We start from the raw sequence: 16,662 nt of genomic DNA on the forward strand, positions 1-16,662 counted from the left end.
TTCAGGTGGAGCAGTGGGCAAGGAGAGAGAGACTGAACAGGCAGCTTTGAACCTTCCTTCTCTACGGCTTAAGGTATCACACGCTTAATGAAACGTAAGCTCTGCTGTTATCACACCTAGGAATACAGTATGTTAAACAACAACTGGAAAATGAAGACTAACAGTAATATAGGTACTTCTCAGTGTTTTCCCCCTGTCTGTGCTTTTATTAAAGGATCTGTTATTCTTGCATTTTGTGTATGCCCTTATGGATTAATCACATGATTGTCAACCAACGCAGAGTAAATAGCCAGCCACGCAGAGTCGTGTCGCATAGTAGGCTATGTGAAACACGCAAAAGGAAATAACCCGAATGTGTCTGAAAACAATATTTAGGCTAATTTGTGGATTTCGACTCATCGTTACCACTTAGGCCTACATTAAATGGGATGTGCAAATTCACAAGCATCATGCTCTCTCCCTCTGTGTAAAAAAAAAAAAAAAGAAGAAAAAAAGCGACGAGCGATCTGTATATAATGACAAAATGCCAATGTCTCTGTCCTAACAAAGGGAGTCATTGTCCCAAAGGTGGGAAGGCAGTTGACAAGTTTAAATCCAAAGTAAGCACTCTCACTTTGACTGACAGGCGCCTATTCCATCAATAGATCACTAGAAGATGCATATGATTCATTCTAGCAGGATAAGGCTTGACGGACTAGCAATTTGAAACTTTTTAAAGGAAAAGTAGTAGAAAATGTAGCTGACTTAAAATGAGTCAGTAACCTTCTGATTAGCCGACAGCCGGCCTTATTGGAAAACACTGACTATGACTGTAATGTTTGTTTTTTTACATGTTTTATCAACCTTGATTGATTGCACTGACTGTAAGTTGCTAAGGACATGAGCGCCTACTAAATGACCAACATTTCTATGTAAATGTGAAAAATGAAAACTTGCAAAGAACACTGGGTAATATGCCGCAGCATGGGTAATTCCAGTAATGTACTATAAATGAGGTTACCGTAACATTTTTGGCACTGTAAAATGGATTATCCTAAAATGGATTACAATACATTTCAGTAACTTGCTGTACGTTTTACTGGAAATATTTTAGTGTGGGTGTGCAAGCCTATATCAATAAGGCCTACTGTATTATTTTGAGGGATTATTTAAATTACAAAAAAAAATGTTTTATTACATTTTCTGCAACTTTTTCCACCATGTGTGTGTGTATGTATGTATGTATGTATGTATGTATGTATGTATGTATGTATGTATGTATGTATGTATGTATGTATGTATGTATGTATGCTGTGTATTAATCACACAATGATATCACAGGAAATTAGTGCTAAGCTGTCGCTGAGCCTCTCTCTGGTTGGAGCCTTGAAGACCCCTCGCCTCACTCCTGACTTCCACCCATTTCCCTGCAGGGGACACAGGGCTGTTTCCTGCCCTCTCTCTGGCTCTAATTGAAAATGTTGGGTGGCCGGGGCCGGCCCCTGCTTGTTTGTTTTGGTGGAATGCAGTGGCGGGTTATATTTTTGTGTCACTTTCTCATCAGTGGTTTCTGCTTTAAGGAAGGGTTTCCCAAACTCTGTCCTTTTGCCCTAGCACTACACAGCTGATTATAATAACCAACTCATCAAGCTTGGATTATTTGAATCAGCTGTGTAGTGCTAGGGCAAAAACCAAAATGTGCACCCAGGGGGGGCCCCCAGGGCTGACATTGGGAGACCCTGCTATAGGGTTAGGCTGGTGGGGGAAAGGTTGATGCGGGCAATGTTTTTGGAGTGGCACTTCTCTCTCACCCCTGTCGTCCCGCCTTTCCCACAGTGAGTACTTACTAAAGAATCCTTAAGTAAACTGTAGAATACTATACTACACACTGCCCGAGGGGCGCAGTGGTCTAAGGCACTGTCACTACAGTTCCTGATTCGAATCCAGGCTGTGTCACACCCGGCCGTGATTGGGAGTCCCATAGGGCGGCGCACAATTGGCCCTGTGTCTTCCGGGTTTGGCCGGGGTAGGCAGTCATTGTAAATAATAATTTGTTCTTAACTGACTTGCCTAGTTCAATAAAGGTTAAATTAAACATGTGCATATACCCTGCCCATTTTCATAGATGCATCGATAATAAACAGTGAGTAGTAGTAGCAGTGTGAAAACAAAAGGGTGGGGTGGTGTCAATGTAAATAGGCCGGATGGCCATTTGATCAGTTGTTCAACAGTCTTATGGCTTGGTGGTAGAAGCTGTTAAGGAGCCTTTTGGACCTAGACTTTGTGCTCTGGTACCGCTTGCCACTATGGTACCGCTTGCGCTAGCAGAGAGAACAGTCTATGACTTTGGTGACTGGAGTCTTAGACAATATTTTGGGCCTTCCTCTGACACTGCCGGGTATAGAGGTCCTGGATGGCAGCAAGCTTGGCCCACGTGATGTACTGGGCCGTACTCACTACCCTCTGTAGTGCCTTGCGGTCGGAGGCCGAGCAGTTGCCATACCAGGCAGTGATGCAACCAGTCAGGATGCTCTCGATGGTGCAGCTGTATAACTTTTTGAGGACCTGAGGACCCATGAATTGGAGTGGGTCTAGGGTTTCCGGGATGATGGTGTTGATTTGAGCCATGACCAGCTTTTCAAAGCATTTCATGGTGGCTACTGACGGTAGTCAGTTAGGCAGGTTACCTTCGCTTTCTTGGGCACAGGGACTATGGTGGTCTGATTGAAACATGTAGGTATTACAGACTCTGTTTGGGAGAGGTTGAACATGTAATTGACAACACTTGCCAGTTGTTCCACGCATGCTCTGAGTAAACGTCCTGGTATTCGGTCCCTAGTCCTTGTTCTCACGCTCATCATGAGCCATGTCTTTGTATGTAAATATTAGTTACTGTACTTGTGACACGGCATTACCAAGGTTTAAACCCTGACTCCCCGTGGAATCTCATTCTATGGCTGTCTGTCTCCACATCCTAAGCCCTCTATAAACATCAGCCTGCATTCATGCGCCCACATTTCAAATTCGGTTTATTTAGCCAGGATTCTGAGAGGAGAAGTTAGATCTTAAAAGTCCAATTTGAGACCAACAAACAGAGAACTGGCCAAAGGACAACAAACGGGAGAAGAGAGTGAGACAGAGGGGATAGAGAGAACTAAACCCGGACGCCGGACCCCTTATTTCTCCATTCTGATCCTCTCCTAGATCTTTCACTGTACTGCGTTGGGATTGGTTACTCTCTTACTGTCCTGTATTACAGTTGGCTGAGAAGTGCTGACTGGCCAATGAATTTGACAACGAATAATGTCTCTCTGCTCAAAAATATGAATACCACTGCTATTTTTTTTATTTAATCTTTTATTTAACTAGACAAGTCAGTTAAGATCAAATTCTTATTTACAATGATGGCCTAGGAACAGTGGGTTAACTGCCTTGTTCAGGGGCAGAACAACTTTTTACCTTGTCAGCTCAGGGATTCGATCTGGGAATACATATATAGGTATCTGTTGGTCACCGATACTTTAAAAATGGGTAGGGGCGTGGATCAGAAAACCAGTCAGTATCTGGTGTGACCACCATTTGACTCTTGTAGTGCGACACTTCTCCTTCGCATACAGTTGATCATGCTGTTTGTGGCCTATGGAATGTTGTCCCACTCCTCGTCAATGGCTGTGCGGCGGTACTGGATATTGGCGGGAACTGGAACACGCTGTCATACACGCCGATCCAGAGCATCCCAAACATGTTCAATAGGTGACATACTGTATCTAATGAATATGCAGGCCATGGAAGAACTGGGACATTTTCAGCTTCTGGGAATTGTGTACAGATCCTTGTGACATGGGGCCATGCAATATCATGCTGAAACATGAAGTGATGGCATGACAATGGGCTTCTGGATCTCTTCATGATATATCTGTGCATTGAAATGCCATCCATAAAATGCAATTGTGTTCATTATCTGTAGCTTATGCCTGCCTTTTTTAGGGTTGCACATTTTGGGGAATATTCAGAGGCGGAACATTTCCATGGGAATATATGCAAATGAATATTAATACCATTTTAAATGTAGATTTTTTTTGTTGCATTGCATATATATCTACCATATCATATGGAGAGTGAAACATAAGGTAAAATATTTATCATAAATAGACATAATTGCAAATGATTAAATCCTTCCAATAGAAATAAAAAATCGATTTAGTTACAAATTGAACTTTTAATTAAATGATTTGACTCTTCACATGGGATGATTTCACTGAACAACAAAATAAAGGGAATATTAAATGATCCCCAATGATCCATCGCATCTCCCAAAACATTTTCAGCAAGCATCTGTAAAATGGTAGTCTGGAAGCTAAAGCTTTTGTTGTCTTCCTCTCAGGCTTCCATGTCTTCTCTGTGGACCTTTTTAATGTCCACCTCTTGAACATCAGACTGAGGCCTTATCTTCACTGTCACTTTCCAACCTTGTTGAGGATGGCTCGTTGTATGGCTCAAAAAGCCTAAAATTTGCCCGGATGGCCACCAATGTTTGTATTGGTCAGCCTGTTGCATGCTTTGGTGTGTTTGTTCCCAAACAAGGACCAGTTACGCTCTGAGACGGCTGATGTTGGTGGGATTTGGAGGATGATGGAGGCAACAGGGGAAAGAGCCTCAGATCCACAAAGTCCCTTCCACCAGGTGGCTGATGAGATATATTGGTATGACTTTGCATCTCCGTCCCAAAGCCCTTGCTTGGAAGTGTACTTCGCCAGACTGTCAAGAACCTTGCCCTCATCCAGGCCAAGGTGGCGAGACACGGTGGTGATGACACCATAGGCCTTGTTGATCTCTACACCAGACAGGATGCTCTTGCCAGCATACTTGGGGTCCAACATGTACACTGCGGCGTGTATGAGCTTAAGGCAGAAGTCCTCACGCCTTTTGATGTATTTCAGAACTGCAGTTTCCTCTGCTTGGAGCAACAGTGAAGTGGGCAGGGCAGTACAGATTTATTTTCTTACATCTGCAAGCAGAGTCTGAACATCAGACAGGATGGCATTGTCTCCCTCAATCCATGCAATGGCTACTGCTATAGGTTTCAGGCTGCTTACCACTCTCTACCAAAATACATCATCCAGGAGGATCCTCTTGATGGTGCTGTCCATATTGGCAGACTGTGACATGGCCATTTCTTGGAGAGACTCCTACCCCTCCAGGAGACTGTCAAACATGATGACACACCACCCCAACGGGTGTTGCTGGGCAGCTTCAATGTGGTGCTCTTCTTCTTCTCAGTTTGCTTGGTGAGGTAGATTGCTGCTATAACTTGATGACCCTTCACATACCTAACCATTTCCTTGGCTTTCTTATAGAGTGTATCCATTGTTTTCAGTGCCATGATGTCCTTGAGGAGCAGATTCAAGGCATGAGCAGCACAGCCAATGGGTGTGATGTGAGGGTAGGACTCCTGAAATTGTGTTTTTTTACATTGGATAAAAGTAGAGACTCAGAGATAGAAAATGGTATATCATACACTACAGTTGAGGAACAATGGGAAAGTAATATCGGTATTGAAATTTGATTAAAACTTGTAAACGCTCTTTTAAAAAATGGCCCTTGAATGTTTTGGTATACCTACTGGAGAGCTCTTCTTTGTCTACATCCATTCAGCATCCTTCACCACCTCTTAAGCCTTAGCTCCACCCATCTCTTTAAGGGTTCACATGTGAGGCCAGGTGTTAAACAAAGTGAGTACGGTATTGTACTGAACAACCAAAGAGTTCAAGACTAAAGCCTGATGTATACTACGTCTATCGACATGTCTGTAGACAGTTTTCGCAGTCACATCATGAACATTCTTCATCCGACATCAAACTTGTCGTTGTGAAAATGTATCAACTAAAAAAAGACAAGCTACATGACATAAGCAGCCTGGTGCCCCAGAATAGCATAACGGTGTATTTTAACACCCAATAAACCCACCCGTTTAAAAATGTGTTTAGTATATGTCAATCCAGCAAACTAAGCAACTAAAAGTTACTTTTCTAAATGATGTTTTGGTTTGTTTCTAGCTTGTTAGATAGCTAGCTGACTACCCGGTTCAAATAATGACCATGTCATAAGCTGACACCTGTCTTAACTTTAGCTAAATTGTTTTCATTATTACAGAAAAATAAACTTACAATATTATTATTTACAAGTTAATGGTGAGCTAATTACAGAAAATAGCTTATGGTTGTGTGTGATGAAAGCAGTGTACTCTACCGCAGAATTTTAGAAATTGGATACTGTCTCGTAGGCCTAATGTTATATCCTAATATGACTTTGGCGCAGGTCATGTTGTTCTTCACATTCCCGTCTCTGGTAAATACACACTATATCAAATCAAAGTTTGTCACATGCACAGGATACAGAAGGTGTAAACGGTACAGTGAAATGGTTACTTACATAGTGGAGTCTTTTGTTTAGACATGTAGCTAGCTAGCTAAACAATGAACCATAATCCCAACTCATAATGTTACTACCATGCATGAATCTGCTGGTAGCTAAAATTAACCAACTAGGTTCAATGTTAGCTAGCTAGCTGGCTGTATCCTGTGCTAGCTAGCTAACATTGGACCTAGTTGGTTCATTTTAGCTACCAGCAGATTCATGCATGGTAGTAACATTATGAATGTTAGCTAGCTACCACAGGATACAGCCAGCTAGCTAGCAAGCATTAGGCTATAACTAGCAATGCAAATAGCTCTGAGATAGCTAGCTAACAGTACGCTTTAACTTGCAATAAATTTACTTTCTGACAAAATTAGAAATGTATAATATCTGAAAATGTAGCTAGCTAGAATCTCTTACCCAAATACATAGATTAACACCTCTTCCTCTCTGTCATGGATGCCATGGTTGACCTTAGTTTGAAGATGTAACCCAGATACAGCTGTTTTATGCAACAGCCTTTTGTGTGGTCTCGTTTCGACTCCCTCTGATTGCAAATATGCAAACGCCAGAATTTTCTCCTTAGCTGTCATTACTCTGCTTCCACTGGACATTACACTGATTTCAAAACTCCAGAAAGTGGAGAGCATCTTTAAATAAAAATTTAATAAAAAACACATTAGAAATGATTGCCTACAGATACTGAGCAGCTTATGTTGTAGACAGAAGTGTGCTACATGGCAGACCAATCCAAACTCATCTCTCAGCGTGGATAGCGGTTCCTTCCTATTTCCGTGGCTAAACTAACTAGGCTTGTAATTTAAAATGTATATTTACAGATGGCATACAAGTTTGTTTATTAAGGCACCTGAAAGTTCACATGTTCCAGATGGCATTTCTGCCCCCAAAAAAACATTCAAATGCCTCTCCTGTGAAGTAGTGACGCGCGACATACGCCTAGTTTCCTGAAACGAGTCACAAATGTTCCAATGTATTAGCCTAGTTCAGTCTTCTGAACTTTAATTGATCACATTCCTTTTCCTTTAATGCACAAATCCGACAGAGTGTAGCCTAACTGATGCTCTCTGTTAAACTATTGGCAGCATTCTCTCTGTCCCCTGCCAGTCTGCAACTGAGAGTCAGTTCAAAACAGTCTCAGTCAGAGTTCTGGTGTGAGTTTGGAGTGAGGAATGGTTTCTTAAATTGCTGGTCTGTCAGATCAGAGATCAGGGCCAGTCATACCAGGGCCATGATGTTTGGCCAGCTCTGTGTATTCAGACTGAGGGTGCTCTTTGATGGAATCTGGTGTTTGTTTAATGTTGGGGGCTGACTGGAGTGTTAGCGTGGGGTACTGGGAGAGGCTTAGTGGTAGCAGCACTGATGGGGTGGCAGTGTGGGGGGCAGACGGATATGTCTGAAAGGGTCCCTTTGTGCCCCTAGCCCAGACCATAACACATAACACACACACACACTCAACCTAACCCCCTCTCACCTGTCAATCACTCCCCCATGGGGAGCTGAGAAGAGAACAAGCATAGAGCTCAGACCAGAGCAAAGGCGACCTCTACACTACCCAGTATCTGGCTCAGAATGAGCAGGACAGTTATGTGTGTAACATGAGCGAGTATCAGGATTTGTTTGTGAAGAGCCCAGTACTGTCTCCAGCAGGGATATCCCTCTGATAGCCAAGGGGATGCCTCTCTGGCCCTCCTCCACCCTCTCTAACCGCCCTCTACGCCACAGGTCCTTCTCACAGTGACTCATTCCTTCTGTAGCAGGAGGGGGGACTCATGCTGGAAGTTGTAAGTCTGAAAGTTTAGGAACAGATGACCTAAATAAACAACTTTAGGGCTACATTTGGGAGCAGTAAGGGCAGTCACCCTCTTTTCGTGTGAATACCCCCCCCCCCCCCCCCCCCCCCCCCCCTCTATCCAGTGCATTAGCCTAAACAGCAGGGGAAAATCAGCCAAACCCCTAAAACCCACCCTGCAGGCTCTCAGAGGGGGCTAATATGACAGACTGATTATCAGTCACACTGCCTTGGAAGTTGTGGGGACATACGTTTTTGGTGTTCCTTTGGTTCTGGGAATGAAGCCATAAGTTTCCTGACCGGTAAAACTGAATGTTCTTTAAACGTTATGACAACGGAAATGAAAATTCGCCTGTTCTGGAAGCCTACATTTTTTTGGTTGCAGGGAGGTTCCGAGAACGTTTTACTGGGATTCCCTGAAAGTTTTCCAGGGAGGCGTTATTAACATTTTGAGAACGGAATCAAGCAATCATTAAGATCAAGTGTGGCAAATTAGTGGGTGCGGCCAACACACCTGAACACACTTAAAGATGGAAGATCGATTCCATTCTCAGCGTCAACAAAACTCTGTTTTTTAAAATAACATTCTTAGAATGTCCTTTGAACGTTACAAAAAAGAAATATTGTGGTTTTTATGGAAAGTTTTCTTAATGTTCTAAAAACATGACTTTAAATAGATATTCCCACAGAAGAATGTTGTTTCTTAACGTTCTCAGAACAATTTGAGAACATTACTTTAAATAGAACCTTGAGGAAACCTGTAGGAAATGTTATGCTGAAATTCCAATAAAGAAACATATGGTTCTCAGAACATTGTGCTATCTGTGTAGCTTCCATATGCCTCTTTCTGAAATAGAACAGTGTCCTGGCATTGTGAGTGTGGGGTATATATTGTTTAATGTGTGCTGTAGTAAATGTCCTAGGGCCTAGGCTTATATGATTTTCATCTGTTATAGTATAAATATACAGTATACTTCCTATGAAGCAAGCCATTCCTCATATTCAGCCCATTCTGCAGCTGTGTTTAAAATGGCACCCAACTCCCTATAGGCTAGTGCACAACTATAGGGCTCTGGTCAAAATATATTAGGAATAGGGTGCCATTTGGAACGCAAGGCTACAGTCTTGCCTAGCCAGAGAGCTCCTTTCTCCCTGAGCTTGTTAGCTCTGGTTCTATTGCTCAGTCCTAGGCTCTGGGGTGACAGAGTTACCAAATAGAGGAGGGGCAGTCACTTTGTTTAGAAGTCCCTCTCCAAGTAAAATAAACCTGCCATTTTAGCCCAATTAGAACGTAAGCAGGAAGGGAGGAAGCGAGGGAGAAAGGGAGGGAGAGAATGCTTAAGCACTAGTCATGTGGCCAATGAGTAGGCAGATGTTTGATAAACAACACAGGATTTAACAACAAGAATGATCAGAAGAAACTGACCGAGAGTGCCATTTACAGTACCAGTCAAAAGTTTGGACACACCTACTCATTTTAAGGGTTTTTCTTTATTTTTACCATTGTCTACATTGTAGAATAATAGTGAAGACATCAACACTTTGAAATAACACATATAGAATCATGTAGTAACCCAAAAAATTTTAAACAAATCAAAATATATTTTATATTCTTCAAAGTAGCCACCCTTTGCCTTGATGACAGCTTTGCACACGCTTAGCATTCTCTCAACCAGCGTCACCTGGAATGCTTTTTCAACAGTCTTGAAGGAGTTCCCACATGCTGAGCACTTGTTGGCTGCTTTTCCATCACCCTGCGGTCCAACTCATCCCAAACCAACTCAATTGGGTTTAGGTCGGGTGATTGTGGAGGCCAGGTGATCTGATGCAGCACTCGAATAGCCCTTACACAGCCTGGAGGTGTGTTGGGTCATTGTTCTGTTGGAAAAACAATTGATAGTCCCACTAAGCACAAACCAGATGGGATGGTGTATCACTGCAGAACACTGTGGTAGCCATGCTGGTTAAGTGTGCCTTGAATTCTAAATAAATCACAGACTGCGTCACCAGCAAAGCACCCCCACACCATCACAACACCACCTCCATGCTTCACGGTGAGAACCACACATGCGGAGATCATCCGTTCACCTACTCTGCGTCTCACAAAGACTCTGCGTTTCAAACCAAAATCTCAAATTTGGACTTATTAGACTGACTAACATATTTCCACTGGTCTAATGTCCATTGCTCGTGTGTCTAGGCTTTTAGTAGTATATTTGCAGCAATTCGACCATGAAGGCCTGATTCATGCAGTCTCTTCTGAGCAGTTGATGTTGAGATGTGTCTGTTACTTGACGTTTTTGAAGCATTTATTTGGGCTGCAATCCGATGTGCAGTTAACTCTAATGAACGTATCCTCTGCAGCAGAGGTAACTCTGGGTCTTCCTTTCCTGTGGCGGTCCTCATGAGAGCCAGTTTCATCATAGCTCTTGATGGTTTTTGCGACTGCACTTAAAGAAACGTTCAATTTTCTTGAAATGTTCTGCGTTGACTGACCTTCATGTCTTAAAGTAATGATGGACTTTCGTTTCTCTTTGCTTATTTGAGCTGTTCTTGCCAAAATATGGACTTGGTATCTTACTAAATAGGGCTATCTTCTGTATACCACTCCTACCTAGTCACAAAACAACTGATTGGCTCAAACGCATTAAGAAGGAAAGAAATTCCACAAATCAACTGATTGGCTCAAACGCATTAAGAAGGAAAGAAATTCCACAAATTAACTTTTAACAAGGCACACCTGTTAATTTAAATGCATTCCCGGTGACTACCTCGCGAGTCTGGTTGAGAGAATGCCAAGTGTGCAAAGCTGTTTATAAAGGCAAACTGTGGCTACTTTGAAAAATCTCAAATATAAAATATATTTTGATTTGTTTAACACTTTTGGTTGCTATGTTATTCCATATGTTTTGATGTCCATGTCCATATGTCCATAGTTTTGATGTCTTCACTATTATTTTGCAATGTAAAAAATAAAGAAACTGTTGCATGAGTAGGTGTGTCCAAACATTTGACTGGTACTGTATATGACTTTAAGTGAACTGTTAAAACAGTGCTGTGTACTTGGGAAGCCTACCTTGGCTTCTAGGTGATTCTCATTGTAGGCTGCTGCCACAAGTCAAAATAGGGTCCTGTAATGCCCCCTAGAGCATTTGTCAAATAAATAAAGTCATGTAAATTCAAATTATATATACAAAAGTATGTCACCCCTTCAAATGAGTGGATTCAGCTATTTCAGCCACTCTCGTTGCTGACAGGTGTATAAAATCGAGCACACAGCCATGCAATTTCAATAGACAAGCTTTGGCAGTAGAAAGGCCTTACTGAAGAGCTCAGTGACTTTCAAGTTGGCGTCATCATAGGATGTCACCTTTCCAGCAAGTCAGTTCGTCAGATTTCTTCCCTGCTAGAGCTGCACCGGTCAACTGTAAGTGCTACTATTGTGAAGTGGAAACGTCTAGGAGCAACAATGTCTCAGCCGCGAAATAGTAGGCCATACAAGCTCACAGAACGGGACTGCCCAGTGCTCAAGCCCGTAGCATGTAGAAGTCGTCTATTCTCGTTTGCAACACTCACTACCGAGTTCCGAACTGCCTCTGGAAGCAACGTCAGCACAAGAACTGTTTGTCTGTAGCTTCAGGAAATGGGTTTCCATGGCCGAGCTGCCGCACACAAGCCTAAGATCACCATGTGCAATGCCAAGCGTCTGCTGGAGTGGTGTAAATCTCGCCGCCATTGGACTCTGAAGCAGTGGAAACACGTTCGCTCGAGTGATGAATTGCGCTTCACCATCTGGCAGTCCGACGGACAAATCTGGATTTGGCAGATGCCAGGAGAACACTTCCTGCCCCAATACAAAGTGCCGTATGTAAAGTTTGGTGGAGGAGGAATAATGGTCTGGGGACATTTTTCATGGTTCGGACTTAGACCCCTTACTTCCAGTGACAGGGGTGTGTGTGTTACAGAGCGGAGGGGTTTGGGCTGTGTTCCCATGTCCATGCATGGCCCCCAGAGTAAAGTAAACACTGCAGCTCTTTTCTCATCCCAGCCGTCAACAGGCTCTCCCCAGGCCCGAGCCAGAGACCACACACCCAGACCACACATATGTATATATATATACACACACACACACACTACCCAGACCTCTCCGCAGCACAGATCCCTCCACATGCTCTCTCGCATACACACAGACCACACAGCGCCAGCTCGGCCCCTCGCACGCAACCGAGCAGAGCTGTCCTTCTGCCCAGCCTCGTGTGTGTGTGTGTGTGTGTCCGCATGTATTCCCAAGACAGGGATAGAATCACTCCTGTTGAGGTAACACAACAGTCGTAGACATGTTATGGAGAAGAAGACACACATTCCCCCTCCACTCTGACTCCCACCCTAAACATATGGGCTAGATGAATGACAGATGAGGGGCTTGTTAACCTCTTATCTTCTCCATGTCAGATGCCCCTGCTCCTAAATTTCCTCTGACAAGCACAAGACAGCGGGGGTTATGCTACTTAAGTTACATCCCCTTTGAGTCAAGGGTGTGTGCCTAGTCCCCTCCTGGACTCAGTGTTCACCCATGACTGCGTGGCCGCGCATGACTCCCAACACCCTAAATCAAGTTTGCTGACGACACTGACGACCTACGGTGGTAGGTCTGATCACGGACTACGATGAGGCAGCCTATAGCAAGTTCAGAGACCTGGCAGTGTGGACCAGGGCAACAGCGTCTCCTTCAATGTCAGCAAGACAAAGGAGATGATTGTGGACTACATTGATGGGGCTGTAGTTGACTGGGTTGACAGAGCTTGAATATTTTTATTTTTTTACAATCCAGGTGTGCAAAGCTCTTAGACTTAACCAGAAAGACTCGCAGCTGCCAAAGGTGATTCTAGCGTGTATTGACTCAGGGGTGTGAGTACTTATGTACTGTACAATAAATTAGATATTTCTGTACTTCCTTTTCAATAAATTTGCTACAATTTCTAAAAATGTGTTTGCACTTAGTCGTTATGGCAGGGTTTCCAAACTCGGTCCTCTGGACCACAAGGGGTGCATGTTTTTTTTAAAGTTTTTTTTCATGCCCTATCACTACACCGATGATTCAAATAATCAACTAATCATCAGGGTTTGATCATTTGAATTAGCTGTGTAGTGTTAGGGCAAAAACGTAAATGTGCACCTCTTGGGGCCCCCGAAGACCGAATTTGGGAAACAATGCATTATGGGGTAACGTGTGTAGATGGGTGAGAGAAAATTCAGGCTTTAAAACAGCAACATGTGGAATAAGTCAAGGAAGGACACTGCTTTTCAGAGGGGTTTTAGAGTATTGCTCTGTCTTCGCTCCCTCCCTAACCTCAACCTCGTCAGTCAATAATCAATTAAATGCTCCGAAGGATTCGCTACTTTGATTTATGCTATTTTCTTTGTACCCAAAAAGCTTTAACATGGGGACACAGATATGTGATCCACTACATTGACTTTCTGAAGGCACTTCAATTACCTCATACCCCTGCACATCGACTTGGTACTGGTACTTCCTGTATACAGCCATGTTATTACTCATTATTGTTATTCGTATTCACTGTGTATTTATTCCTTGTCACGGAAAAATTTTATATAAATAGTATTTGTTTTTCATCTTCAACTCTGCATTGTTGGAAAAGTACACGTAAGCATTTCACTATTTGTCTACACCTGTTTTTTACGAAGCATGTGACAAATATTCCTATTCTTTATTTGAGTTAACAGACCCCCATCTCTTTACACAACAAGCTCTTAACTAAAAGTGTATAAAGTGTATAGAAAGATTTGTTCAACAAGCCTACACGTATGCTCTGAGATGATGTTGCCACAAATCTGCTGCGTCACCCCTGGTTGCTTGTCTGCTCTGTTCCGTGTGAATTCCTGCCTTGTTTGTGGGGAACGTGTTTTGGATTTAGTGTTTGCAAAGCAGTTAGGTTTTCAACTGGACCTGGCAGCAATTTATTGCCACATGTGTTAGCGAAAAATGTAAAAAACCCTCATACTGGCTTTTTTAGATATTCTCACATCCATTCATAACACATCTATCCTGTTATCCTCCTTTTTGATAGGCTTAGGCTAATAGTTGCACATTTCTTCCAGAATTGTATCTGGCCTGTGTCATTTCTCTTCCACATTGGCATATCATCTACGCAGGTGATTGGTGTTTTACTGTCTATGTTCTCCCCCATTATTACATACACATTACATGTACCTCCTCTAGGTATTAAGCTATACAGTCTCATACACACATTGAGTAGGTTATGTGGAATCGATGAGGGCGAGCACGTTTATTTATTCTTCTCTCCGAGGTTTACATTCTTCCTTTCCTCCCCCTTTTTTCTCCCTCTGTCTGGTCTCAGACTCGGAGCTCCTACCAGCACCTTCATGTCCTCCTGTGTGTGTAGAAGTTGTAGCCTTTCCTACTTAAACTCTTACAAACCTTTTTTTTTAGATGTATTAAATGTCTTATAATAATACATTTATAAAGACATGAAAAAGTAATAATGCATTGTAACTGTACATTACAACTGTCTTCTATCTCCCCATGTTAATAGCCATTTATTGTCCTCTCCTCCCGCTGCCCCTTGGCACGTTCACAGGTTGCTGACTGATTCTTCGTGTGTTCCTGCACAAGCGTGACGATCAGAGTGACCTACCATGTCTCGTGTCCGCCAGCCCCCGCTGGTCACGGGCATCTCGCCCAACGAGGGCACCTCATGGACCAAGGTCACCATCCGAGGAGAGAACCTGGGCACGGGTCCCGCTGACCTCGTTGGTACGACACACACATGTATACATGAAAACACAAACTTGCACAGACACTTAGTGTGTCTATCAAGCTGTATATGTTTCCTCCTTTTTCCAACTATCTTTTGATGTGCCACAATCATCAAATCCGCTATATAGGTGCAGATAGGAGAAAATCTTTGAAGGTCATTTCATTGAAGAATGGAGGGGGTGGGGTGAGAAGTGAGGACCAGGTGGAACTATAGTTAGTACCTATATTCTATAGGGTGGGTGTGTCCACTGCACTTCACCTCTGGCCTTTAATGTTGCTCCAGTAGATCGGAGGAGTGAGGTGAAAATGTTTTGGCTGTCGTAGCAAAAACAAAAACGAACATCCCATCTTTGGGTACATTTTGGTTTCAAATTTAACGACGATGGAGAACCAGATGACTTGGACTAACATGTTTGCAGACACCAATAAATGTCTCAAAATACAACACTGCCGCTTTAAGACAAAAATAAAAACCCTCTTTACCTGACTCGCTTTTCAAAGCAATTTCAAGGAAATGTACATGTTTTGTGCTCTTGTAGGAAGCAATCAATCCCCTATTGCTGACTACAAATATCTATAACTGGGCTAATAACTCACTAAATAGCAAAGAACATGAACAAAATGTGCCCACGTGGCTACATGCAGCTCTTGCTTTGATCTCAAAACAAACGCATCTACTCACGACCACAGCTGTAAACACAGTCCAGTTCAAAGTAAATGGCACATATCCATATATGGCAATGATCTATTTGAATATAAGCCTACTGCAGCTCTGCTTGGTTATGCCACACCAGTCTGTGTTGAGTCTTGTGCAATAGAATCCTACTCCGATGCGTTCTGCCTACAACAAAATCTCTTGCATAGTTTGTTTTTGTTTCTGTATGTTGCATTGAAAGTGGCTAATATTGCGTTGATTCAATCACAATTGCCACAATAAAGGGTAACATTGATAGTGTTAACTAACAGGTACGCTGCACGGCAGTCTCAGGCTACTGCGCGCAGCTTAGAGGGAACATTGGTAAAATTTTAAATATGAGTCTTTACATGTGCCTGACAGTGAAACCCACTGATAAGAAACAATCTACATGCCGGAATCCCACACAGCCAACAATCTGGCCAAAGCCCTGCGTTCGGGATGGCTAGACTGGGCCCTTGATGAAAATAAACTGTTGTATCACCACAGACAACGGGACAACATTGTGGCTGCAGTGAGGCAACTAAACTGGCTCTGGCTAAATTGCTTTGGCCACAATCTCCATCATCGTCACCAAAGGCGTGAACAGCAAAAGCGCACACAGGCAGGGCTCGAGGCCTATGTGGAACCCTGGTGGGCACTTTTTTGCTGAAGGCTGAGACGGAGCAGAACCTCCCAAATCACAGCCTCATTCTGGTGAGAAATTAGCCTATTCGATGTTTGAAGAATAAGATATGGCAGGGATGGGCAACTGGCGGGTCCCACTTTTGAAGGGTCTAGGAAAACACACAAAATAAATATATATATATATATATATATATATATATATATATATATGAAGTTCACATACACCAATTACATAAAAATTCAGTTTTTCACAATTCCTGACATTTAATTATAGTAAAGATTCCCTGTCTTAGGTCAGTTAGGATCACCACTTTATTTTAAGAATGTGAAATGTCA

The 16,662-nt window shown here is 42.8% G+C and overlaps 1 protein-coding gene across 9 annotated transcripts in view; it reads left to right on the forward strand.

The window, feature by feature from the left end:
• LOC109898093 (exocyst complex component 2) overlaps positions 1-16,662 on the forward strand; it is a 101,195-nt gene that overhangs the window by 2,131 nt on the left and 82,402 nt on the right. For 7 of the 9 annotated variants that reach the window (XM_031833604.1, XM_031833606.1, XM_020492884.2 and 4 more), the window contains exon 2: positions 14,827-15,002. In XM_031833604.1, the coding sequence (XP_031689464.1) occupies positions 14,885-15,002 (118 nt within the window). In that variant the 5' untranslated portion in view covers positions 14,827-14,884. Of the gene's footprint in view, positions 1-5; positions 95-14,826; positions 15,003-16,662 lie in introns of all 9 variants that reach the window. The other 2 variants (XM_020492885.2, XM_031833603.1) reach the window with 2 other exon arrangements.

This window comes from Oncorhynchus kisutch, linkage group LG10 (genome assembly GCF_002021735.2).
Source record: "Oncorhynchus kisutch isolate 150728-3 linkage group LG10, Okis_V2, whole genome shotgun sequence".
Taxonomy (NCBI): Eukaryota; Metazoa; Chordata; class Actinopteri; order Salmoniformes; family Salmonidae; genus Oncorhynchus; species Oncorhynchus kisutch.